The sequence below is a fragment of the Xiphophorus hellerii genome, chromosome 16 (genome assembly GCF_003331165.1).
Source record: "Xiphophorus hellerii strain 12219 chromosome 16, Xiphophorus_hellerii-4.1, whole genome shotgun sequence".
Taxonomy (NCBI): Eukaryota; Metazoa; Chordata; class Actinopteri; order Cyprinodontiformes; family Poeciliidae; genus Xiphophorus; species Xiphophorus hellerii.
The window spans coordinates 3,339,549-3,366,215 of record NC_045687.1 but is presented as its reverse complement, the minus strand read 5'-3'; the positions used below and the strand labels follow the sequence as shown (position 1 = coordinate 3,366,215).

Sequence of the window (26,667 nt, the reverse complement as noted above, 5' to 3'; positions counted from 1 at the left end):
CATCTGGGCTTTCCCACGACTTATTAGTCTATTTAAACTCATATTACCATCAGATTTTATTACATAAAATAAAATAAAATTAAGAGTATGTCTCCAAATAAAAAGATCCTTCATATTTTACATATAATATTTATGCAATGATAGTAAAATGCCATAACGTCCTTGAGAGTTTCCCTTACTTTTAGGTTGACGTTGCATTACATTCACCTTTCTTTCTCTTTTACGTCGCTTACAGTGCGCAGGTTTGTAAAGCTGCTCTTTTACTCAGAGATCACAGGAAGCAGAGTTGATTCTGGAATTTCCAAAATAAAATTTTTAAATACTGTTTTTTCCTCCTATTTGTAGGGAATGTAAATTCTAACCGGTATTGTTACATTTATATTTAGAAATACGAGGTGGTTTGCTTACTGGTGCAGTCTTCTGCAACAAGTATGGAAGACAAAATGTGCCAAGATGTAGTTTTTTTTAAAGACGTATTTTATTTATTTAACATAAAACTGGTATGCACGCACTGCATTTTTCCCTCAATTATAACGGTTTAATTGGTCTTCAGTTGCAAATTGACACTAATATTTAGTTTTTACATTGAAGACTAAATTACTTCATATTTACCAAGTGTGCTGCAATTTTTGTGACCCTATGCAGGTTTGTAGGTTGGTCAGTAGGTCCTTGGAATGATTTTGTAGAATTCAAGATCAATGTGAATTTGTGTCAGTGCAATTTTCACTGACATAAAGACTTGATATGGGATGTACAAAATAAAATACATAATGTAAGCTATTTTTTATCTGCTTGTTTTTGCTTTTAATTTGATTTAATAGTTAATAGGATCACAAATGTAACTTTTTTCTTAATTTATTGCATTCCCTTAGGGTATTTTTGAATTTAATTTGAAAACATAGATTGATTTTCATTGAACGGCAGACTTGTGGGAACCCAAACTAAGCTAAATCTTTGCTAAAAAAAACATGAACAAAAAATCTTACAGACATAAACCCAAGAACATTGCATTTGATTTTATTTATTTTTTATTTTAACCATGCAAATGTTTTAAATCCTAGTCATGTATCATATCAAAAATGTTTTACAAATCCCATTTAGACAAAAATCAGACGTTAATATCTTGTATTATTCACATACTGTATTTTTAGTTTATTGTAATTATTGCAAATAAAAGTGAAAAAATAAAAAATAGCTTTAATAATTCTAATTAAAATACATTTATTTTTTTTAGATGTTCAGGCCCCTGAATAAAATAAACCTGAGATTTTGGTCCCAATTGCAAACATATTGTCTATGTAGCTTACCTACCATCAACACCCACCAAAATAGCAGAACGGCTTGGAAATAGCTGTTTATTTTAATAAACAAAATTAGAAAGGCTGAAGGTAGTCCTTTGTGACATATACCTATTCAGTCTGGAGATGGCCTGAAGGATTTAAGCTATCATCCTATTAGCTGTTTTCAACAGGCGCTTTTGTTCTGTAAATAAGGCCATTACTGGCGCACCCAAGCACAATGAATTCATTATAATATTTTAAATGGAGAATTAGAAATTTTACAGCCAGGTACAGCTGTGAGCAATGACCAGAAGTATTTGTGTCTAAGTCAAGAGGACTGAAATTCCAGCATGAGAAATATACAAAAGAACAACTGTTATTTGGTTAAATGCGTTTTATTCTCGTCATTAAAAACGACACAAAAAATACAAGAAATAAAACAATTCCACACATATTTACACTAGGCACATGGGGGGCTGAGTGGCATGTCCTTGTGTGACTGGCATTTCAGCACTCACAGTCCGTCTGCACTGTCAGAACATACCTGGCACTGCCAGGGTATGACCCTGGTGCATTTGCCACATGTGTATTTGTAGCAGTCAACGCATCTCACAGTCGCATTATTGGTCTTGCATCGATGGTTGACCTGACACTTCGCCCTTTTGCCTGAACTGGGTGTGGAAGGTTGTTCCCGAAGCAGTTTTTCCTTGTGTGCCTTCTTCTCATTCACATGAAAGTTAGCCAACTCTTTAGCAAGTTCAACAAGGAAGTCTACCCGTCTCTCCTTCACCCCAATGCATGCCTGATAAAGCACATGTGCATTCAGTGCTGCCATGTCAATCATGTTGTAGAACACCGCAACTGGCCATCTCCGTGTTCCTGCACGCACGCTGTACTCCCGCACCATTTGGTCCATCACATCCACACCACACTTTGTTTTGTTGTAATCCGTGACCGTGTTTGGCTTCCTTTTGGTGGTATCCTCAGTCTCAACCACGCTGTGCATGCTGCTGAGAATGTAAACGGCCTTCTTCCTTTTGGGCGCATACACCGTCAGCGTGGCACCAGTGGTTGAAAACACCTGAGTGGTGAATGCAGTGCGATCCATCTGTGAAGCGGATTGAGGAATTTCCCGGCGTCTCTTGTTGACTGTGCCGAGGATAGTGGTTTTCCGGCTAAGCAGTCGTTGTGCAAGTGACAGAGAGGTAAAGAAATTGTCCGTGGTTACAGTTCTGCCCTTGTCCATGAATGGTTCCATCAGCCTCATCACTACAGACTCGGACAGTCTCTCCCCGCTGGGACGACTGGGGTCCTTGCCGAGATATGGGAAGACATTGCAGATATACTTTGACTTCAAGTCGCAAGCCACCCAAAACTTGATGCCAAACTTGTCCGGTTTTGTTGCAATGTATTGCAGGAAACAGCAGCGAGTCTTTGATGGATAAAGCTGTGCATCAATATTGATGTGTCGACCAGGGTTGTAGGATGCGATGCAGTTGGTGACAAACGCTCTCCAAACATCGGAGATTGCAGCAAACTTATCGGTCTCCGCTCGCTCTCTGCGTGTAAGCATGTCATCAAAACGTAGGTGTCGCATGATGTTTTGGAAGCGGCATCGGGTCATAGTTGCAATGATCCTTGGGTTGCCCAGGTTTGCTGACCAGCTGTCACATAGTGATGGTACTTTGTTCACCCCCCGCAAGATGACGACGGAAATAAATGCCGTTAGTTCCGGGAGACCCATGAACCAATCCTGCTGCTCCGTGTGACGTGCATGTTGAGTAGTCCATTCTTGAATGCTACGAAGCATGTCAATGGTGATGAAACAGAGGAAGCTCTGAAGGCGACTCCGGATACTTCGTCTGGCCTTAGCGCTTGGCTCTCCATCTGTGGCGTATGGCTCTATAGGAGTGAAATGGAGATGTGTCCCCACTTGCTGTTCACGCCACACTGTGCCATCTTTCGCGGTCTCTGACGGCTCACTCCCCAAACGAGCTCTCTTTTGTGGTGGAGGTGGAGGGAGAGTCTCCTCATCTGCAAGATAAACAATTTCAAATTAACTTTTTGTTTTGTTCTAAATAAGAAATAGTCAGGAAAATATATTAGGTAGGTTGAGAAATCTAACCTGAAGACAGCTCAGAGTCCGAATCCAGTTGAAGGTTGATGTCTTCTCCATCTGAATCCCAAGGGCTGGCACTGCTCTGAATCAGTTCCAATGCCTGCTGAGCGGAGATCCTCTTCTGCATTTTGTTTCTTGTGGACTACAGTGAAGCAGTCCCCTATTTATACTCCACAGCATTTTCCACTCCCACCTTCTGGCCCGACGGTCAATGGCCACATTCACAATTGAAGAAGGGATGCTAATCTCAGTTTTTGTATTCAGGGTCTTTTGACCCTCTATCAGGACTTTCGGGGGGAGGTCGAAAACCCCGGTAATGACCAGATAAGGGTCGTTTTACATTTCTACCTTTTGGAGCCCAGAGATGGGTCGTCTGGCCTGACCTGAAGAACTTTAGCCTGCATCCTATAATCTGGTTTCATCAGGCGCTATTGTTCTGTAAATAAAGCCATTACTGACGCACCAAAGCACAATGAATTCATTATAACCTCCTGAGACCCAGATCTCTTTTGCTTACACTTTTTTCATGTTTTTTTGAGGTGGATCAACACAATTAATTTGGTTAGTTTATTTCTGAACTGTCATTTTATACCCTCTTAGCTTTATTTCAAAGAAAAACATTACTAATTTCTTTTAGAAAAACCTTTGCACATTTCTTGAAACAGATTGTATGTTTTGCAAACTCTATGTACATTTGGCAAAATGACCTGGATAATGCAGCACAACATCATGGATCAGCTGCAAAAGGTCACATCTCTCCAAAAACACTTCATGTATGCTTCGAAACTAAACTGACGAGTTGTAGGTATCATAGATACCCACCCCCAACATGGACTATTCACACTCCCACCTTCTGGCCCGACGGTCAATGGCCACATTCACAATTGAAGAAGGGATGCTAATCTCAGTTTTTGTATTCAGGGTCTTGTGACCCTCTATCAGGACTTCAGGGGGGAGGTCGAAAACCCCGGTAATGACCAGATAAGGGTCGTTTTACATTTCTACCTTTTGGAGCCCAGAGATGGGTCGTCTGACCTGACCTGAAGAACTTTAGCCTGCAACGACCACATGTACAATAGAAGAATAGAAGAATGGATGAATGGAGGCTAATTTGAGCCATCAGAGTCATCAGTTTGGACTCAGGGTCTTTTGGCCTGTTTCAGCAAATCTGGGAAGAAATCGAAAACCTAGCACTCCTAGTTCCTAGCTCCTCCGTGGACATTCTGGACGGTGCAGATCACTTCAGAGTTTCCCTCACCCACCGTCGGTTTGTCGACAACGTATTCCCGGTGGTTATTTTATAAAAACTGCGCAAAAATTAAGAGGCTCATCGCCAGAGAAACAGGTGCATCGCCATCTTGGAAAAGATGATTCATACGTAAACAGAGAAAAACGAAAATTAGCTTCAACAAACAATGACGCACCGGAAGTGGAGGGGATTTACTTTCAAAATAAAAGCATTTCAGAAAAACGCCCAAAGTCAGCATTTAGACAGACATTACTTTTTAAAGTTAGTGTGATAAACTACACATTTTTATCAAATAATTGTAAGCGTATATTTTTTGTCATAACACACACAGTACAAGTTACTCTTTGGACCTTCCACAATAACGCCTGATAATTTTGACTAAAAGGCTTAAAAACGAACAAATGTTTTAAAATGTATCTCTAATAAAAATGGAGAATAACTTATTGCATTGAATTTTCACAACAGAATGACATTAAAAGAACCAGCACTTTTTTAGGGATGTAATGTTTTATATTATATTTCAGAAATCTAAGTTTGCAGGTTGTCTTTTTTTGTTGTTTGTTTTCAACAGATTCTATATTTTTCGGCCTCTGAGGAAGTTTTACTTAGCTGGAGGGGATCTTTCTCTTTGGACTTTAAAATTTGCAGAAACCCTGCTCTAATATAAGCAATGGCATCATCATCATCATCATCATCATCATCATCATCATCATCATCTGGGCTTTCCCAAGACATATTAGTCTATTTAAACTCATATTACCATCAGATTTTATTACATAAAATAAAATAAAATTAAGAGTATGTCTCCAAATAAAAAGATCCTTCATATTTTACATATAATATTTATGCAATGATAGTAAAATGCCATAACGTCCTTGAGAGTTTCCCTTACTTTTAGGTTGACGTTGCATTACATTCACCTTTCTTTCTCTTTTACGTCGCTTACAGTGCGCAGGTTTGTAAAGCTGCTCTTTTACTCAGAGTTCACAGGAAGCAGAGTTGATTCTGGAATTTCCAAAATAAAATTTTTAAATACTGTTTTTTCCTCCTATTTGTAGGGAATGTAAATTCTAACCGGTATTGTTACATTTATATTTAGAAATACGAGGGTGGTTTGCTTACTGGTGCAGTCTTCTGCAACAAGTATGGAAGACAAAATGTGCCAAGATGTTGTTGTTGTTTTTTAAAGACGCATTTTATTTATTTAACATAAAACTGGTATGCACGCACTGCATTTTTCCCTCAATTATAACGGTTTAATTGGTCTTCAGTTGCAAATTGACACTAATATTTAGTTTTTACATTGAAGACTAAATTACTTCATATTTACCAAGTGTGCTGCAATTTTTGTGACCCTATGCAGGTTTGTAGGTTGGTCAGTAGGTCCTTGGAATGATTTTGTAGAATTCAAGATCAATGTGAATTTGTGTCAGTGCAATTTTCACTGACATAAAGACTTGATATGGGATGTACAAAATAAAATACATAATGTAAGCTATTTTTTATCTGCTTGTTTTTGCTTTTAATTTGATTTAATAGTTAATAGGATCACAAATGTAACTTTTTTCTTAATTTATTGCATTCCCTTAGGGTATTTTTGAATTTAATTTGAAAACATAGATTGATTTTCATTGAACGGCAGACTTGTGGGAACCCAAACTAAGCTAAATCTTCGCTAATAAAACATAAACAAAAAATCTTACAGACAATAAACCCAATAACATTGCATTTGATTTTATTTATTTTTTATTTTAACCATGCAAATGTTTTAAATCCTAGTCATGTATCATATCAAAAATGTTTTACAAATCCCATTTAGACAAAAATCAGACGTTAATATCTTGTATTATTAACATACTGTATTTTTAGTTTATTGTAATTATTGCAAATAAAAGTGAAAAAATAAAAAATAGCTTTAATAATTCTAATTAAAATACATTTATTTTTTTTAGATGTTCAGGCCCCTGAATAAAATAAACCTGAGATTTTGGTCCCAATTGCAAACATATTGTCTATGTAGCTTACCTACCATCAACACCCACCAAAATAGCAGAACGGCTTGGAAATAGCTGTTTATTTTAATAAACAAAATGAATTAAGAGAGTTAAAAAAACAAAATGGTTTTCTTAATAATGCAGGTTTAGTTTAAAATTATATTTATCATGTTATTACACAAAAAAAGAATGACACAAAAACATTTTAATGTCATTTCTTGTTTATTAGTTTCATGGAAAACACAGATTTGTTTTTTAATTAAGCCACAACAATTAAATTAATAGTTTTGCCCCAAATCAATAAGTTTGATTGATGAGAAGAATTAAATGAATCAACGATCCGCACTTTTTTTTCAATTCAATATGAAGCCTCAAGCTGATTTACCAACAAAATTAATGTTAATCGTTTAAATGTAACAGTCCATTCCAAACTGTCATTGGTTATTATTGATTTCGAGAAAAATGACAGATTATTGACAGAGGAATGCAGTTTGTGAACAAAAGGCAGCTGCAGCAGATCATGACAACAATGATTTAGTGAGAAGATCTATGTTGTATTCGGAGTGTTTCAGTTTTTTTCTTGATTTGTTAGAGTTTCAAGTATTAAACTGTGTGCAGGAGAAAAACAACCTTCTGTTGCACCAAACATGCAGACAGAAACTTTTCAATCTAAGCTCACGTTCCCTAAGAGCCTCCTTAAGTGCAATTCAGTTTTACTGTTCACCATTTAGCATGTTTTAGCATAAAGTATTAAATGTATTTTATATTAATTTTCTTCAAGTAGAAATTAATTTCAGCATGTTTTCATAGAATTAGAGCTCTCTTCTTGTTGGTGGAGAACATGTCCCATGTCTGCCAGTTAAGCCCGGAGTTCTGGACGCAGGAGCCTTCCTCTGTGCAGGTGTAGCCGGAGGGACAGCAGTGCTTCATGTCGCTGCAGCACACCGCCTGCAAGGCCAACAGAGGGCGCTCTAGGTTAAACAACTCCATGCATCTCATGACAACAGTACATCATAGGATTTAAAGCATTTTTATGACACATTTCTATGGCTTGCTCCTTTACGTTTGTTGCTCATGTTTCACATAATCAAGCAAACTTTAATGTCAGACAATAGAAAATGCCGTCTTGTTATTGTTGTACAAATTCAGACACAATTTCACTGTAAAACACATTCTCTCAAGAAAAGCACAAGAAAGCAAACTTAGGCTCAGAAATTAGTTCACTAAAACTGGAAATAATTTAAAAAGAACCTCTGCGACAAATAAAATAAAATAGAAGATTAGAATCAGAATTCTGAGATTAAAGTCAGAATGTAATAATCTTTTTTTGGTGGCACTAATCTTTTTCCATACTTATGCTTAGAAATCCAGAAAATATCGGTCTGGTCTAGTGATTAACCACTGGAGTCTGCAGCATCAAATGCATCAGAAACTTAATGCTGGAGAGTTGTTAAGATAAATCTGTGCATTTTGTGACACTATGATTAAAGAACTTAGTCTAACTTCACAACTGATTAACTAATTGTGCCAAATAAATGCATGATTCAAGGTGTGTGTGTCTGTAAGACAGTGAAGCGTTTCCTACATGAGGAGCCGGGCAGCAGCCCCAGGTGGTGGCAGACGTCCTGCAGCAGGTGTTGTCGTCCGGGCAGCTTTTCTGCGCGTCACACTGGACGTCTCTGTGCTTCAGAGGCGCGAACTGAAGACGGTACTCCGGGAGGAACACCGGTATCAGCGGGAGCGTCTCCAGCTGCAGCAAGATGAGCTTCTGGCAGCTATTGGAGAGGACGTCGCAGGTGTAGCCCTGTGGGCAGCAGTGCTCCTTATCTGAGCAGCACACAGCCTGAACAGAAAACACCAAGTCTTACATTACATCAGCAAACCCTGCTGCACTCAGCTTCCGTTATTCTGCTGACATTGAAAAAATAATAATAATACAATTTCACAATTCTCAGAATTCTGAGAAAAATACAACTGTTCTTCAAAGAAGAGGCTGCCGGAGGACGAAGGGCGAGAAAAAACATGTAGAGATAATAATAAAAAATTTTGGAATCGGCCGGTAATCTCACATTTTGCAGCGGGCAGCAGCCCCACTCGCCGGTGAACAGCTTGCAGCAGGAGGTGCGTTCAGGACACTGGTGGTCGTCGCCGCACTGGACGTTGTTGGGATCAACCTGGACGCTGGTAATGGCGGGGAGTTTGGTGTACCACGGGATTTCCACTTCCCCTCTGACGCACGTCGTCTTGTCCTCGTTACATTTGTAGTTTTCCGGGCAACAATGGTTACCGTCGGCGCAACACACGGCCTGGTAGAAGAAGTGAGAGTTGGAGGTGTGACTTTCACATCAGCCATACAGTACGGTTGTTACTTCCGCTTTCTTCAGTAGTAAGACCGAACTCTCAGTCACAGGAAAAAAAGATGCATTTAAATTTAAATTCACCACTTCCTGTCTCATGACAGGAAGTGGTGAATTTTTGACATTAAAGTCACTGAGACAGTATTTACATCAAAAAGCGAAACACTAGCATTTATTTACTCAATGAAATGTTTTTCAGGCACTTATTACTGTTAATTTTAACTATTCTGACAGACAGCTAACATAAACCAAAAATGTAGCTTAGATATGACCAACTGTTATTATACAGCCATCAAAAGAAATTTAAGCCATAATCTGAAACAACACAAATATTACCAAGTTTTCCTAGTGCAAATATCTTAGTAAACTTTAACTAAGACAAAACTAATAGACAAGTAACTTTTCAGACAACAATTCCTTAATATTGGTTAAAAAATTGCAATGCTTCAGTTGGCAGATTATTTCACTTATAAAACGGGAAAAATGTTTGGTTATGGGTGTAAAATCTGCTACTGGAACTGGTACTTTTTAAAATCAATATTAAGGAATTATTTATTTAAAACAAGCTCATATTTCTTGCTGAAATGTTTCCTGTTAGTTTGTTTTATTTTGATTGTACTAAGACTTTGGGACTTAAATCTAGACAAAATCTTTTTTTTGTTTGCAGGGTAGCTGTAAGCATCAAGCATCAATCAAATTATCAAGAATAAATGAGATATATCTCTCCGTGTGAATTTATTTAAGGGAAACAAGCAAGATTTTTTATTATATTTTTATTAAATTAAAATGCACTAGTAAGTGTGATAAAAGTTCTTTCAGATTTCTTTTGGTCAGATCGAAGACTGAGTGTACTCTGGTGTGACAGTTGTGTGGGTGTTGAGATATTTATCATATGATAGAAAACAGAATTGAAAGTAAGTTTAAAGGCCAGAAATATCAGCTGGTCTGTCAGTGGCTGGATTAACCGTGTAGTTTCAAATCTTCTCTGTGGCTTTTGCAGCATATTTTAACTTGACTCTTTTTTATTTTACAAATGCTGGTGGTGAAATTTGCCTCTTGGATGTCAAATGTATGCAGATTAGAAAATAAAATCAATAATCTATTATCTGCTTTAGCCAACACTGCAGACCTCAGGGGATTACAACAACTAATGTGGTATTGTGACAATTTAATGATAGTAAATTCTGTAGGTTTTGATTTTATTGCAAAGCATTAATATATTATGTTTCACTTTAATAGAGTCAAATGAAATAATACTAATCATGCTGCAGGTTCCAAAACTCAATTTCAAATCTAGAAAACATTTATATGAAACACAAAAAGTCTGTCCTAATGGTTTAAATATCTGGATTCTGTTCTTTTTTAGGTCAGTATATGTGTTTATGTTTTTTGTGCTTTTCTACTTGTAGAAAACGTTAAAAAAATATCACCATGCTCTAGGAAAAGTGGTTTTTGAATAATAAAAAACAAGCAGTCTGAGATACACTGTAAAAACTCAATTTTTTGCCAAGTATTTTTGTCTAGATTCTATTGAAAATACCTTAGTACATTTGAAAAAAGGCTAAACTAACTTACATGTAATGTTTCATCAGGTTATCAGCTTGTTTTAAGTCAATATTTCCTTAACATTGATGGAAAGTTCCAGTTACATAACGTAAACATGTGAACAATATCTTGTTATAAGTGAAATAGTTTGCTAATAACTAGTACTTTTGTTTTGTATCAATATTAAGGAATTATTAACTGCAAACAGCTCAAATGTCTTGCTGAAAAGTTACTTATGAGTTAGTTTTGTCTTATTTAAAGTGTACTAAGATATTTGCACTAAAACTAGACCGAAAATACTCGATAAAAATGTGCATTTTTGCAGTGTAATCATTGAAATATTTATTATAACTAAATATGCGCCTCTAGTTGAGAAAATGAACCAAAATGTTTCCTATTTTGATAAATCTGCATCAATAATGGGGGTTTGTGTCAGTAATGTTGATAACAATCATCACTGTTCTTTTTTGCAACTTATCATTTACATTAAATAGCTTCTTCTTGTTTCTTTGCACGACTTTGACATTTAGCTTCCTTTGTAGGTTGTTCAATAAGTATCTACAATCGTTTCTATGACTAACTTCTCCTTTTTTGACCACAAAACACTCAGATCTTTAGAGCCATTGTGAAGTTGGATCTGGTCAGTAGTGGAAGGCCAGCCATAATCAGCTGTGTAGTTCTAGTTTTCCTTCAATAAATGAAAATGGATTCTGGTACTTAAACTACATTATTATTAAGAAATTAACGCAGTTCAGATTCACGAGTCACATTTTTGTAGCACTGCTTTGCTAAAAAGTCTTTATAAGTTTAATTATGCAGCTCAAAAGTGTTTTCACACCTCAAAGTTTGGTAAACTCGGTTCAACTGGTGACTAAAGTTGCAACATTTTCTACATTTCTAGCTGCTGCGGTTCAGTTTCATACAATAGTGAATTTGGGCCATTGTAAATAGAAAAAACGTTTTTAAACTCATTCATGAGTTTAAAAATTCTACAATTTTTGACTTTTGTACATTTTCTGAGTTTGAAAAGTCAACATTTATTACTTTTTATCATGTTTTTTCTAAAAAAAATTCTTAAGATTGCGTAATGAAAAAATATCTGAGTTTTTTGGTGGAAATTTACTTCTTTTTTTTTAATCTACAATGGCCTTAATGCAGCATTGTGCTTCCAAACTGCACTGGACCAAATTCTTAGAAAACCTGTTCCCCTCCTCGCCTGTGGGGGCGCTGCACCAAGAACCACTAAGGAAAGTAAAACGCAAACCTCTGAAGAACTTTCTTTTTCACAAAATGTAAGCAAACATGAAAAGGATTTTACCAGTTGTAGGACTTCTCTTTTCTCTTCAGCAAAAGACATGAGCCATTTTTTCGGTTAGCACTAGGTTAGCACGTTTGTGCTGGTTGTATTTACCCAGAATGCTCTGCCCTGTAACGCACTTCTTGCTTCTGGAACAGTCTCTGGACCGCTTGGCGTTCAAAATGCATTCGAATTGAGCCTGAGTTCACTTCAACCAAACAGAGACCAAGGTTTGTAGGAGGATCAGAGTTAATTTTTGGCTCGTATCAGAGTTCGATTACGCATTCACACCTCCTCAAACAAACCAGACTTTGTAGGAAAACGAACTCTACATGGATTAAAGCAAACTAAACCAGGTTAGCGAGTAGCAGAACTCACCTTTGGCAGTGGGCAGCAGCCCCACTTCTTACACGACTGCATAAAGCAGCAGGTTGTGTCCCGAGGGCAGCTGGTGTGTTCATCACACTGATTCCTCTCTTCTTCCTTCTCCTCCTCTTCCTCTTCATTATCTCCCTCTTGTGTGGGTCGCTCATCCTCTTCACTGGTCTCTGCTGAGGTTGTCACCAAGCTTTGGGTTGTTGTGGTGGGTACCGGAGTGGTGAACGCAGCAACCTGCAGTATGAAGGGCGTTGAGGCTGAAGCTTGTAAACAACCGGTGCTGGTCGGGTTACAGGTGGTGCCTTCAGGGCAGCAGTGCTCATGGTCGTCACAGCAGACCGCCTAGCAAATAAAGTGTCAGATAAAATGAAATACATTTGTAGCCATGGGAGAAAGAAGCATAATAGATCACCTTTAAAAATCCATAGTGATCTTTAAAGGTGATACTTAATGCCTTCTGAAGGAAGTGTCTGTACTTCCTCCAGAATGTTTTTACGAAATTAGCCAGTTTAATCCCTAAAACGCGGTTAGAGAAACTATATTCTTCAAATTCGCTGGAGGTCAACTGTTGGTTTGCTAACCTTAGGTAGAGGACAACAAGCCCAGCTGCCTTCTTTTGTTTTGCAGCAGGTGGTGCCATCAGGACAGGCGGCAGTGTCGTTACATGGCACATTCTTCACCTGCACCTCCACACCCGGTCTGGAGATCGCTGGTTTCTTCTCAAACCAGGGGATGGAGAGAAGGCCGTCTTCACATCTTCCTGCTGCCACGTTACATTTCTTCCCCTTTGGACAGCAGTGTATGAAATCTTCACAGCAAACAGCCTGAGGATGACATGGTGGACAAAAAGAATTAAATAAATACCCAGAGGCACTTTGAACTGTTAAAGGTGACATACTATGCTTCCTTTAATAGGTTAGGATAGGTCAATGGTCTATGCAAATCACGTTCATCACTTTTTTTGCATACTAAGATTATAAGATTCCAGTCTTGAGTTTGTAGGACCTCTTGTCACTTTGAATACAATCAACATTTACACTAATATGTGAAAATGGCTACAAAGAGATGCACAATTATACAAGCCAACATCTTAGAAAAGCAGAAGTGGGGCCTCCTGAACAACCAATGAGAATGCAGTGAGTGGTTTTTGAATGGTAACTCAGCAACAAAACACTTGTGTTTTCCAGCAGCCATTGTACATGGTGAAACTCAACGTGGGTTGCTTGGTAGCGGCGCAGTATAATGTCGTACTCCAGAGGTTTTTGAAGCGGCTCGTTTTCCAGACACCAAAAAAAATTCATTTATTGCCCAAAAATGACTGTGTCGTTTATTTAAGAGTTTTGTCTGTTTTTAGTAGAGGTGGAGACCAAATAGAAGTACAAAAATGTGCAACATGTGACTTTTGGGTCACCTTTAAGGTTCCAATATGTAAGTTTTGAAAATATTTCTAAGAAATTGTCCTAGTTTACCTCGGTCAGAGGACAACAAGCCCAGCCGCCTTCTTTTGTTTTGCAGCAGGTGGTGCCATCAGGACAGGCGGTGGTGTCGTCACATGGCACATTCTTCACCTGCACCTCCACACCCGGTCTGGAGATCGCTGGTTTCTTCTCAAACCAGGGGATGGAGAGAAGGCCGTCTTCACATCTTCCTGCTGCCACGTTACATTTCTTCCCCTTTGGACAGCAGTGTATAAAATCTTCACAGCAAACAGCCTGAGGATGACATGGTGGACAAAACGAATTAAATAAATACCCAGAGGCACTTTGAACTGTTAAAGGTGACATACTATGCTTCCTTTAATAGGTTAGGATAGGTCAATGGTCTATGCAAATCATGTTCATCACTTTTTTTTGCATACTTCGATTATAAGACTCCAGTCTTGAGCTTGTAGGACCTCCTGTCACTATGAATACAATCAACATTTACACTAATATGTGAAAATGGCTACAAAGAGATGCACAATTATTCAAGCCAACATCTTAGAAAAGTAGAAGTGGGGCCTCCTGCACAACCAATTATAATGCAGTAAGTGGTTATTGGATAGTAACTCAACAACAGAGCACTTGTGTTTTCCAGCAGCCATTGTACGTGCTGAAACTCAACGTGGGTTGCTTGGTAACGGCAACTGTATGATGTCGTATTTCGGAGGTTTTTGAAGCAGCTTGTTTTCCAGACACCAAAAAACATTAATTTATTGCCAAAAAACGACTGTGTCATTTATTTAAGAGTTTTGTCAGTTTTTGGAAGAGGTGGAGACCAAATAGAAGTATACAAATGTGCAAAATGTGACTTTTGGGTCACCTTTAAGGTTCCAATATGTAAGTTTTGAAAATATTTCTAAGAAATTGTCCCAGTTTACCTCTGTCAGAGGACAACAAGCCCAGCCGCCTTCTTTTGTTTTGCAGCAGGTGGTGCCATCAGGACAGGCGGTGGTGTCGTCACATGGCACATTCTTCACCTGCACCTCCACACCTGGTCTGGAGATCGCTGGTTTCTTCTCAAACCAGGGGATGGAGAGAAGGCCGTCTTCACATCTTCCTGCTGCCACGTTACATTTCTTCCCCTTTGGACAGCAGTGTATAAAATCTTCACAGCAAACAGCCTGAGGATGACATGGTGGACAAAACGAATTAAATAAATACCCAGAGGCACTTTGAACTGTTAAAGGTGACATACTATGCTTCCTTTAATAGGTTAGGATAGGTTGATGGTCTATGCAAATCATGTTCATCACATTTTTTGCATTCTTAGATTATAAGACTCCAGTCTTGAACTTGTAGGACCTCTTGTCACTTTGAATACAATCAACATTTACACTAATATGTGAAAATGGCTACAAAGAGATGCACAATTATACAAGCCAACATCTTAGAAAAGCAGAAGTGGGGCCTCCTGCACAACCAATGAGAATGCAGTGAGTGGTTTTTGGATGGTAACTCAACAACAGAGCACTTGTGTTTTCCAGCAGCCATTGTACGTGCTGAAACTCAAAGTGGATTGCTTGGTAACGGTAACTGTATGATGTCGTATTTCGGAGGTTTTTGAAGCGGCTTGTTTTCCAGACACCAAAAAACATTAATTTATTGCCAAAAAACGACTGTGTCATTTATTTAAGAGTTTTGTCAGTTTTTGGAAGAGGTGGAGACCAAATAGAAGTATACAAATGTGCAAAATGTGACTTTTGGGTCACCTTTAAGGTTCCAATATATCTTTTCTGAAAATATTTCTAAGAAATTGTCCCAGTTTACCTCGGTCAGAGGACAACAAGCCCAGCCGCCTTCTTTTGTTTTGCAGCAGGTGGTGCCATCAGGACAGGCGGTGGTGTCGTCACATGGCACATTCTTCACCTGCACCTCCACACCCGGTCTGGAGATCGCTGGTTTCTTCTCAAACCAGGGGATGGAGAGAAGGCCGTCTTCACATCTTCCTGCTGCCACGTTACATTTCTTCCCCTTTGGACAGCAGTGTATAAAATCTTCACAGCAAACAGCCTGAGGATGACATGGTGGACAAAACGAATTAAATAAATACCAAGAGGCACTTTGAACTGTTAAAAGTGACATACTATGCTTCCTTTAATAGCGTTAGGATAGGTTGATGGACTGTGCAAATCACGTTCATGACTTTTTTTGCATTCTTAGACAATAAGATTCCAGTCTTGAACTTGTAGGACCTCTTGTCACTTTGAATACAATCAACATTTACACTAATATGTGAAAATGGCTACAAAGAGATGCACAATTATACAAGCCAACATCTTAGAAAAGCAGAAGTGGGGCCTCCTGCACAACCAATGAGAATGCAGTGAGTGGTTTTTGGATGGTAACTCAACAACAAAACACTTATGTTTTCCAGCAGCCATTGTACATTGTGAAACTTAACGTGGGTTGCTTGGTAACGGCGCAGTATGATGTCGTACTCCAGAGGTTTTTGAAGCGGCTCGTTTTCCAGACACCAAAAAATATTAATTTATTGCCCAAAAACGACTGTGTCGTTTATTTAAGAGAAGTGTCTGTTTTTAGTAGAGGTGGAGACCAAATTGAAGTACAAAAATGTGCAACATGTGACTTTTGGGTCACCTTTAAGGTTAAATATGTAAGTTTTGAAAATATTTCTAAGAAATTGTCCCAGTTTACCTCGGTCAGAGGACAACAAGCCCAGCCGCCTTCTTTTGTTTTGCAGCAGGTGGTGCCATCAGGACAGGCGGTGGTGTCGTCACATGGCACATTCTTCACCTGCACCTCCACACTCGGTCTGGAGATCGCTGGTTTCTTCTGAAACCAGGGGATGGAGATAAGGTCGTCTTCACATCTTCCTGCTGCCACGTTACATTTCTTCCCCTTTGGACAGCAGTGTATAAAATCTTCACAGCAAACAGCCTGAGGATGACATGGTGGACAAAACGAATTAAATAAATACCCAGAGGCACTTTGAACTGTTAAAAGTGACATACTATGCTTCCTTTAATAGGTTAGGATAGGTCAATGGTCTATGCCAGGATTGGCAACCCAAAATGTTGAAAGAGCCATATCGGACCAAAAAAACAAAAAAAACAAATCTGTCCGGAGCCGCAAAAAAATTAAAAGCCTTATATAAAGCTTATAATGAAGGCAAAACAGGCTTTAAGTGTTTATATTAGCCTATTGTCAAAATGACTAAGTGTATACATAATAAACATTGGTGATTAAATGCTTATTTTCCCTGCAGTGCGTCCTGGAAGGAATGACGCACCATGTGACTGTTCTGTTGTCTGATGGTGCTTTAAGTGCTTTAAGTTTACCGTCCGTTACAATATTAATGTATAATGTTTCCTTACATTGATAAAATTAAAGAAATGCAATTAACAAATCAGATGTTTTATGTAATTTGTATTATGAAGATCGTCAGGGAAAGGGTCATTTTTTTCCTTTTGGAACTCGGAAAGCATTGGTCCCAAATGCAGTTTGCAAAACGACGATCGCTCTTTGTAAATAATCACCGTAAAGTGTGTGATCGAAAACACAACATGTGAGAATAAACAACAAAACGGAAAGTGCATAACGGGCCCCTTCTCTGGGCAACAAACGGAGTGCAATAAAACACAACCTGCAGTTATAAAATTATAAATTTGCCTTTTGAAAAGGTAAAGTATATAAAATTAAATTAATACAGTTTAAGTTTGATTTCTATGCGAATGCCAAGCAAATACCATTGCATTTTTGCAATGGTAAAACATAGCAGCTTCTCTTTTGACACACAACCGTCCTCTGACCTGAGCTACAAAACACAATAATATCGCTAAGTGTCATTCTAAATACATACTGACAAAAACCACCAGTCAGTTTATAGAAACAAACACTTTATTACTAAATAGATGTGCCCATGGCAGGATTGTGTTCTTACGTGTTTAATGTGACTTCTGTTGACAGACATCACTAGACAGCTTCTCAACATCGGGCATGTAAGATGCAGCTTTAATCTTGATGCGGCAGCTATTGTAACATACCTTCCCTGGAAATGTCTTTCCACATTACCGTATTTTTCGGACTATAAGCTGCTACTTTTTCCCCACCCTATGAACCATTCAGCTTATAGCCTGGTGCGGCTTATATAGGTACATTTCCAGTTTGTTTGTTTCTTTGTTGTTGTTTTCTTAAATTGTAGGTGCGGCTTACAGTAAGATGCGCTCAATAGTCAGGAAAGTACAGTACTCTTTTTGCTATCTGACAACTTCTCGCTACATAGCAAACATTCAGGTAATCCTTCAGCATTGGCAATGAATGCCAATGATTCGGTCCAAGAATTGTAGAATCTCTCCTCTGCTATTTTTCTTTTCCCCTTTGCTATCCATGGCCCACCACACACCTGTCGGTTTGTTTACAACAGCCACATGCCTCGCACCCCGCCCAGCTGAAAGAAAGGTCACAGGCTATGACGCAAATCTTCCTTGACAGAAATGTTGAAATTTAGTATTTATTCTACATGTTTTTATAGCATTGGAAAACTTTAAGAATGATTGTGTCACGTTTCTCTTCCTACAGAAACCATATTAAAACAAAAAGTATATTTCCCACCCCCATCTTTTTCCATTTTCAAACATTTTTTCTAGAGAGCCACTAGAGCAGCGCTAAAGAGCCGCATGCGGCAGGTTGTCGACCCGCGGTCTATGCAAATCACGTTCATCACATTTTTTGCATACTTAGATTATAAGATTCCAGTCTTGAGCTTGTAGGACCTCTTGTCCCTTTGAATACAATCAACATTTACACTAGTATGTGAAAATGGCTACAAAGAGATGCACAATTAAACAAGCCAAATCTTAGAAAAGTAGAAGTGGGGCCTCCTGCACAACCAATGAGAATGCAGTGAGTGGTTTTTGGATAGTAACTCAACAACAGAGCACTTGTGTTTTCCAGCAGCCATTGTGCATGCTGAAACTCAGGGTGGGTTGCTTGGTAACGGTAACAGTATGATGTCATATTTCGGAGGTTTTAGAAGCTGCATGTTTTCCAGACATCAAAAAACATTAATTTCTTGCCCAAAAACGACTGTGTCGTTTATTTAAGAGCTTTGTTTGTTTTTAGAAGAAGTGGAGACCAAATTGAAGTACAAAAATGTGCAAAATGTGACTTTTGGGTCCCTTTTAAAGTTCCAATATATCAGTTTTGAAAATATTTCTAAGAAATCGTCCCAGTTTACCTCTGTCAGAGGACAACAAGCCCAGCCACCTTCCTTTGTTTTGCAGCAGGTGGTGCCATCGGGACAGGCGGCCGTTTCATTGCAAGCCACATTGTAAACTGAAGGAGAAGAAAGCAGATTTCAGTTGATTCAACTCTCCTGCTGGGATAATGTGTTTTTAAAAATTCCTATCCTAAGCATCAGATTGTGAGAAAAAATGTGTTTGTGTCTTTTTAATGTGTATGTGTTAGAAAAATTATCCTCCTGTTCATTTACTCATGAGTTTATTTTACAAGTTATGTTTTCATATTATTCTTTTCATATTATTCTTTTATATTATTACTCTCATATTATTCTTCTTTTCATATTTTTACTTAACTTTTCTTTCTTTTGTAGTATATTATTAACTTTGTTTAGGATGGTTGCTTGGAAGCTAAAAACGTTAAACATTCATGTGTTATTAGTTCCATATGTAACTGATTAGTTGTGGTCAACCACATGCCCTTATAAGGGCATGTCCATAGGAGGTTCCAGAATGTAAAGACGGTTGGTCAATTCTCTGTGTGACTGTGTGAAGAGAAGCCCAACCTCCTTTTTCTATACAATAAAGAGAAATGCAAAGAAAGATCTGGCAGAATTGAGTCCAGACAGTGTTTGACAGCGATTCGTCGCGTCTGTTCTCAATTCTCCTATTCTGCAGAAAAGAAATCAAAAGAAACCTAATCTCTGTCTCTGGCTGATTCTTTGCAGGTTATCACAAAATAAACCTATCAGTATGTACGTAAGTCTACTTGAGTAACTTTTTTGAAAAGATTTACTTTTAGGAGTGTATTTACTACGCTGTACTTTTTACTTTTACTTGAGTAATTTTATTATGAAGTATTTCTCTAATTTTACTGAAGTAAAATTTCTGATTTCTCTACCCACTGAATGAAAAACAAACAAAAAATCACCAGACACAGACACCTGCGGTTTTTGTTAAAGTTTGATAAGTTTTACATTAAAAGAAACTGATTTGGGAAAATGTTCTTTTGCCTAATTTTGTTATTTTTTATTAGTTATATGAATTATTGTAATTTTGGTCCTTCAAACACCAACATGTACACTTAACTTTATATTTTGGTCCGTCTGATTATGTAATTTTTAAATATTAAATAACTGATAATTTGATCAGTTACTAAGTACTATAGTAGACTTTTTACCAAAGACTTTTTTACTCTTACTTGAGTAAATTCTTAGATGGCTACTTTTTACTTTATAAAATATGTTGAAGTAGGCCTACTTTTATTTGAGTACAGTGTGAATAATCCTGTTAGTGTGAATGTTACTTAGTATAAAACTGGCACTTTCTGGTAAAACTTTCAAGAAGCATGAAGTGAAATTTCACCTCCGTCTGCCTTAGCAACAGATGACACAGTCACTTCCTCCTTCAGAGGAGAAAGTTGATTGGCTGTAGCAGCTTCAGTGGATTTCTCTGCTTCTTCCTCATCAGCTGCCTTTGCGGTAATTTCTTCACCTTCTGGAAAAACAAACCCACCCAGATTTCTTCATTATAGTGAAGTTCAGTTCACCAATCCTTCATGATGACACACACTCCTAACCATTCTGGTTCTCCCAGGCTGCTCTCTGTCTGGCAGGGAACTTAGCCCACATCGGCAGCTCCTTTTTGGTAGATATGGAAATGCATTTCATTTGTTCAATGTTGCATGTTGTCCCTTCAGGGCAGCAGTGTTTCTTATCATCGCAGCACACAGCCTGTTTGGACAATAAAGTCACACGTCAGCCAAGGATAAGACACAATAAAGACGCGATAACTTGGATGTGAGTCGATGTGGGTCATGCAAATCATCCATTTGACTTTTTCCTCCTTTACTATCTTACTTACAGTGTGAAGTCTAACTAATATGGAGCAATATGAGTGAAGACTGATTACTGCATACCTTTGGCATTGGACAGCAACCCCATTTGCCTTCTGGAGTCTCACAGCAGGTCGTTTCATCCGGGCATTCAGAAACGCCGTCGCTACACTGGACGGCTGTCACAAGTTCTTTAAAAAAAACAAACAAAAAAATGATAGAGCTGAAATGATTAATCACGATTATGATTGAAATAATCAACTAATTTAGTAATTGATTAATCATCTCACAGCAAGTGAATTCATCTGATCATTTGGACATGCCATCTCTACACAGTCATAAGTTTTTTCACCAAAAATAAAACAACAGAATTATAAAAACTAAAATAATAATGACGGAGCTGAAACAATTAATAGTGATTAATCGATGATTTAAATAATCATCAACTAATTTAGCAGTCGATTAATCATTTACTGCAGTAAAATGAAAAGGTGTAATTTGCTGACAGAACATAGTTAGAGCAGCAAGTAAGCCAAAACTGTAAAAAAAATAAAATAAACATTTTTGCATTAAAATAAAGAAAACAACCTTTGTCTGCAAATATGTTCTACCCTAAATTCCTTAAGTTGCAGTTTAAACTTCACCTGGTTCAAATTCTGTAAAGAAAACATAGTTTGCTTTTCAATTAATAAATTGTTTAATCCAAAAAATAGTCAACAGATCAGCCATACTCTATATTGTATAATGTAAATGGTCGAGTTTTTAGCATAACTGAAATAATTTTTTTAGCTGAAAAAGCATTCCTTGCCTCAAAAAGAATTCTATGTTAATGCATTTTAGGTGATAAAATGTTTATTTTATTTTCTAAAAAAGTAATTAAATGTTTGCATCTTTTAATGTATTTAATATTGCATAAAATAGGTTTATGAGATTAAATGAAGAATCTGCTGATTTCATTACCCGATTAATCGATTAATCGTCAGAGTAATTGTTAGTTGCAGCCTTAAACAAAGATGAAAGACTGACAAAGATGAATATTATGATAAATCCAACCTTTTTTGATGCAGGAGCGGCTGTCGATGCTGCAGTGGTGGCCCTCAGGACAGCAGTGCTTTCCATCAGAGCAGGAGATTCCCTGTTGGATGACATCAAGTTAGAAAAACATCCCTGAAATCCTCACACACTCACTTATCCAAAACGACAAGATTGTATTTGCAAATACACTGCTCAAAAAAATAAAGGGAACACTTAAACAGGTGTTTAACACTTAAAGTGTTCCCTTTATTTTTTTGAGCAGTATATTTTGTGACAGTTTGTTGTGAGACAGATAATCGATCTCCTCCACCGTTTCCCTCAGCTACTATTCCAGTCTGACGAAATGCATCGTTCCAACCGAAAACAACCAATAAGAGCCAGGAGGAGGGGCTTAGTGTTGTTAATCAACCACATGCGTTACCGTTAGAGGAAAACAGTTTATCCGCCATTGCTGGCTGTGCTAACTGCCCTGAGCATTCATAACAGGCTGTGCTAGCTGCAACGTAGCACAGAGCAAGGGGAGAATAACAGAAGATGATAGACAGCACTAAGACCCGCCTCCTGGCTCTGATTGGTTGTTTCTAGTGGGACAAGGCAGAGGAGCTAAATCTTTTTCAAAGATCATCTGTCTCATACCATGCTGTCATAAAAAAGTCATGATGTCAACAAATATGTAAAAAATATGTATTATAAAAGTTACATTCTGCAGTTTTAAGGCTCAAAAACTAAAATTTGATTACCTTTGCTAGCGGACAGCATCCAAACTTTGTCAAAGCCTTCAGGCAGGAAAACTCAGCAGGGCATCGTGATTGATCGGGACAGATGTTATCGTCGTCTTCACCCATGTAGGACTTGATCATCCTGAAGGACTGCATGGACAACAAATGAGGAACGCCACTGAGAATACATAGTTCCCACAAGTCTGAACTAAAAGTGATCTGCGCCATCTTAATAGGCAAACGCACGGATAGAGGAACCCATGTCTTCACGGCAAACAAAAATAAAATATGTGGACACTCTTGACCAATGTGCGAGACCAAGGTGCATTAAAAAAATGGTTGCTGTTGGGATTGACCCGTATGAGAGAGAGAAAGAAAATATGTCAGATGATGTGGACAAGTATTCAAATTGTAACAGAGTAATAGTTGTAATCAGAGCTGGGGAGTACATTTATTCAGTTACATTTACTTGAGTAACATTTTCGGGGAAAAAAAATACTTTTAGGAGTATTTACAATGTTGTAAATGTTACTTTTACTTGAGTAATTTTCTTATGAAGTATTTCTACTTTTACTTGAGTAAAACTTGTGGATACTCTACCCACTCTGAGTAACTTCAGTGAATGAAGAACAAACGTGTTTTAACCAAACATTCACCAGAAACAGATTCACACCTGCAGTTTTCGTTATTTTGGTCTGTCTGATAATGTAATTTTTAAATATTAAATGATTGATAATTTGATTAGTTACTTACTTGAGTAGACTTTTTACCAAATACTTTCTAGTCTGACTTGAGTAATTTATTGGACAGCTACTTTTTACTTTTACTTGAGTAAAAATATGCTGAAGTAGTGAAATTGAGTACAATTTTTGGGTACTCTGCCCAGCCATGACATACACGTCTTAGCTAGCAGCTAAAAGCTACATTAGCTAAGCTAATTTTGCTACTTCGGCAGTACGTACTACAGTAAATATCACTGATATTCATCTTAGTATTACACAAAGGTAGCTGTTGTACTCAGAAATGTAATGTAATAATAGTTGTAATGTATTTATGCAGTTTATAAGTTAGGAACGCGGTAAGCACTAGTTCTGATCTTGTTGCTTCACGGTTTACTGTTGTCATAGCAACTCCATAGCAACTGCCTGCTAAGATGGCTGTCCGTTACCAAGTTCACGGAAGTGCTACGTCTTATAAGAACTACGTATGCTTAAACCGGGTTTGTGGATGAAAACAAGAGGATGTTACTCGTACTTTAGAGACTGTGCGCTGGAGAGCGGAGCTCCTTTCCATCCATGGGATGGACACGGTGGCGTTCACACAGCGGGACGCCTCTGAGTCGCAGATCGTGTCTGCTGGACAGCAGTGGATGTGATCCTCACAGCATTCAGCCTGTGGAGACGGGAGTAGCGGGAACACTTTGACTACCAAAGTTAGTACGGATATCTCCTACTCTGAATGAGGCTAGCTCTTTTATCTAGTTTATACAGTAGTAAAACACCTTCCGGTATGAATAGCGCTACTATAGAATAACGTTTACTTTAGAGTACAGAAACTTTATCTGCTATGTCAATTTAACTGCGACATGGACATAATAAGGTTAAACGGTACGTCATAGCTGAATGTGCCATGAGGATGTGTAGAAGCCTTTTGTGATAAAAATATTTTAATAAGAATAGTACAACTGTGAATAATTGATGGAGCAAAACTTAAGCAACTCAGCTTAAAATGAAGGTGAAGCTAAAGGGCCATAAAGAGAAATACATGCACTGCAAAAACACAAAATCCTACCAAGTATTTTGGTCTATTTTCTAATGCAATTATTCCAGGACACTTGAAATCAGACAAAACTGACTTACAACTAAGTTTAAAGTGAATAATTCCTTAATTTAGATGAAAAGGTACTAGCTCCATTGACAAATTATCTATTGACTAATATTTTTTGCTGAGTTACTAGTAAGGCTTATTTCAAGTGTACTAATATATTTACACTAGAAACTAGACGGAAAATAATTGGTAAGAATTTGTATTTTTGCAGTGTGAAACATCTAGCTTCTGCCAGCTAAGCCAATCCAAGCTAAATGTGAAGAAAAATAAGCAAATTCTGTTAGTTTTTGGCATCTTGGTTCTTGGTTATAAAGATATTTCAAAAATGTTAAAAAATCAACAAGATCATACTTTAGATAAGTACAAATTCCTTCCTTTAAGTGAAGGAATTTGTTAACTTGAATTTTGCAAACTCTTCCTTGTTTGCTAGGCTAATGCCATTTTATCAAAACTGGATAATCCAGTTCATTTTTGTTCAGCAGTCTTTACTCTAGGTTTTTGTAATATACTTATACTAAATTAATAATAATTAAAAAATAATTTTCATATAAAAAGTTAGGAGGAAGAACTTGGTCATTTTTAATTTTCTCTTATGCTAGATGTTCCAGTGTTTGTTAGCTAATTCTAGCAACTGGTTTAAACTTAAACTCTAAATTTCAATTCAAAATTCTTTGTTCCTTTTTTAAACATATGTAGCAACAATTAAGATAATAACAGGGCTAAAATAAACTCAAAGATCAAATAAGATGGTGCAAGAATGCCATAATTTAGATTTTTATTGATGCTAGCTGTTGCTTTATTTACAAAATATTTATCAAAATTTGGTTTTGTAGGAGAGTTTTGACTGTAGGTTGAAAATTCTCGCAAAAAAAAATGTAGTTGTTTTTTTTTTGGGAAATAAATAGTTTTTGCATGAACAAATGTTTTCTGCTTTTAAACTTTGGAAGCCTAAATTTGTGGAAAAAATAACAGAACAAATGTTTACTCCAGAAATCATTCACATATGTTGTACTGTATCTATTTGTAAATATAATGTAGAGAAATACATAGTTTATTTTGCTATTACAACATCCTACTAGAGAGTGGAGTATAAATTCCATTTAAGGAACTAAAATTAATCCAAGTCACATGCATAGTTCTACAACACTTCCTTCATTGTTTTGTACACGTTAAAATTAAATGTGAAAAACGAATTTTGTAACATGCTCATAACAAATTACTTGTTTGTCTGTGTTGTATTATTTGCAGAAACTAGTTTCTAAATAATAATGAGAAGAATTATCTTGTATTGTACTAGTAAAAACATATTATAGTATCCCACCATTGACATTTAACTGATACCCCAGACAGAAAGATGCTTAGAGAAATTTGTTGTGCAGCCACATGTACCTGATCAAACGGGCAGCAGCCATAGCTGTTCGTTGGGCTGCTGCAGCAGGTTTGACCTTCCGCACACCTGCCTCCATCCGGACACTCATCTGCACCGACCACGGCAAAGATAGCCCAACAGATCACAACCCAGGTCTGCATCTGCAAGCAGCGAAAAGCACTCACTAACAGGCAGTCTCGAAAAAGTAAAGTGAAAATTAAAACCCCCTTTTCCACTTTCAAAAATGATTATTTGAGTCCTCAAATAGCAGCATAAACTGTTAGATTCCAGGGTTTTGCTGAGCAGTTATCAGATAACCTTGAAAGTGTGACTTTTACGATAATTCTGTTATAAAAATCAGTCTGTATGAACTGAAAATGATGGGTTATTATTTATATTTTAGCCCGTTTGACACAAAGAAACATACATTTACAGAATCTCAGTGTCTAGATATATTTGTTTGTTTCCTGTGGTAGTACTTCCTCATCATATTGTCTTTGTCTCCCTGCACAAAGGAGAGAGTTGTATACACAACACTCCCAGCGTCACTAAAAAGACAACTACTACATATTTAATATGTATAAATGTTACGAAGACATGTGAAATTTGCATAAATATTGAATAACGTTAAAGTTTGGGTTTTTTTCGAATAAAAAAATCTACTTTTTAAGTTTCAGCCATAGAGGTTTGCTAAAATTTGTTAGCATTTTTCCAGCGGATTGAACGTAAAAGAGGTTTTACAGTGCTCTTACCTTTATTAAAGACAGAAAGGCTGTTGTGAAGTGACAGTGGAGCTTCCCCGCTGCGTCTCACCGCAGTGAATCCCCACAAAGAGTCCTGCCGGACCTGTGTCATCCCGAGTACGCCCCCATCATGGTCAGAGGGCGGATCTCTCAGTCTGCACTGTGTTTATTCGCTAAACGTAAACTTTTTTTAAGTTGATTGAATTGTTTTTTGTTTGTTTTTGGCTTTTGTCACTAAGTAG

General features: G+C 37.5%; 2 protein-coding genes across 3 annotated transcripts; both read right to left on the bottom strand.

The window, feature by feature from the left end:
- Positions 1-1,678: 1,678 nt before the first annotated feature.
- LOC116735954 (uncharacterized) lies at positions 1,679-4,761 on the bottom strand. Of its 2 annotated transcripts, XM_032588137.1 has the most exons (3): positions 4,250-4,761; positions 3,406-3,592; positions 1,679-3,314 (listed from the first exon to the last, which is right to left on the bottom strand). In XM_032588137.1, exons 2-3 carry the CDS (start codon positions 3,524-3,526, stop codon positions 1,795-1,797), a joined length of 1,641 nt encoding a protein of 546 aa, XP_032444028.1. In that variant the 5' UTR covers positions 3,527-3,592; positions 4,250-4,761; the 3' UTR covers positions 1,679-1,794. The 2 variants fall into 2 exon arrangements, with proteins under 2 accessions (XP_032444028.1, XP_032444027.1); XM_032588136.1 differs by lacking the exon at positions 4,250-4,761 and having other exon boundaries at positions 1,680-3,314; positions 3,406-4,002.
- A 2,084-nt stretch (positions 4,762-6,845) lies between these two features.
- Positions 6,846-26,554, bottom strand: grna (granulin a). The gene is made up of 18 exons (XM_032586610.1): positions 26,435-26,554; positions 25,703-25,843; positions 23,741-23,878; positions 22,508-22,636; positions 21,786-21,867; positions 20,817-20,923; positions 20,478-20,631; positions 20,264-20,395; positions 18,898-18,995; positions 16,356-16,598; positions 15,468-15,710; positions 14,579-14,821; positions 13,689-13,931; positions 12,801-13,043; positions 12,220-12,561; positions 8,712-8,948; positions 8,228-8,485; positions 6,846-7,590 (listed from the first exon to the last, which is right to left on the bottom strand). Exons 2-18 carry the CDS (start codon positions 25,841-25,843, stop codon positions 7,447-7,449), a joined length of 3,177 nt encoding a protein of 1,058 aa, XP_032442501.1. The 5' UTR covers positions 26,435-26,554; the 3' UTR covers positions 6,846-7,446.
- Positions 26,555-26,667: the final 113 nt, after the last annotated feature.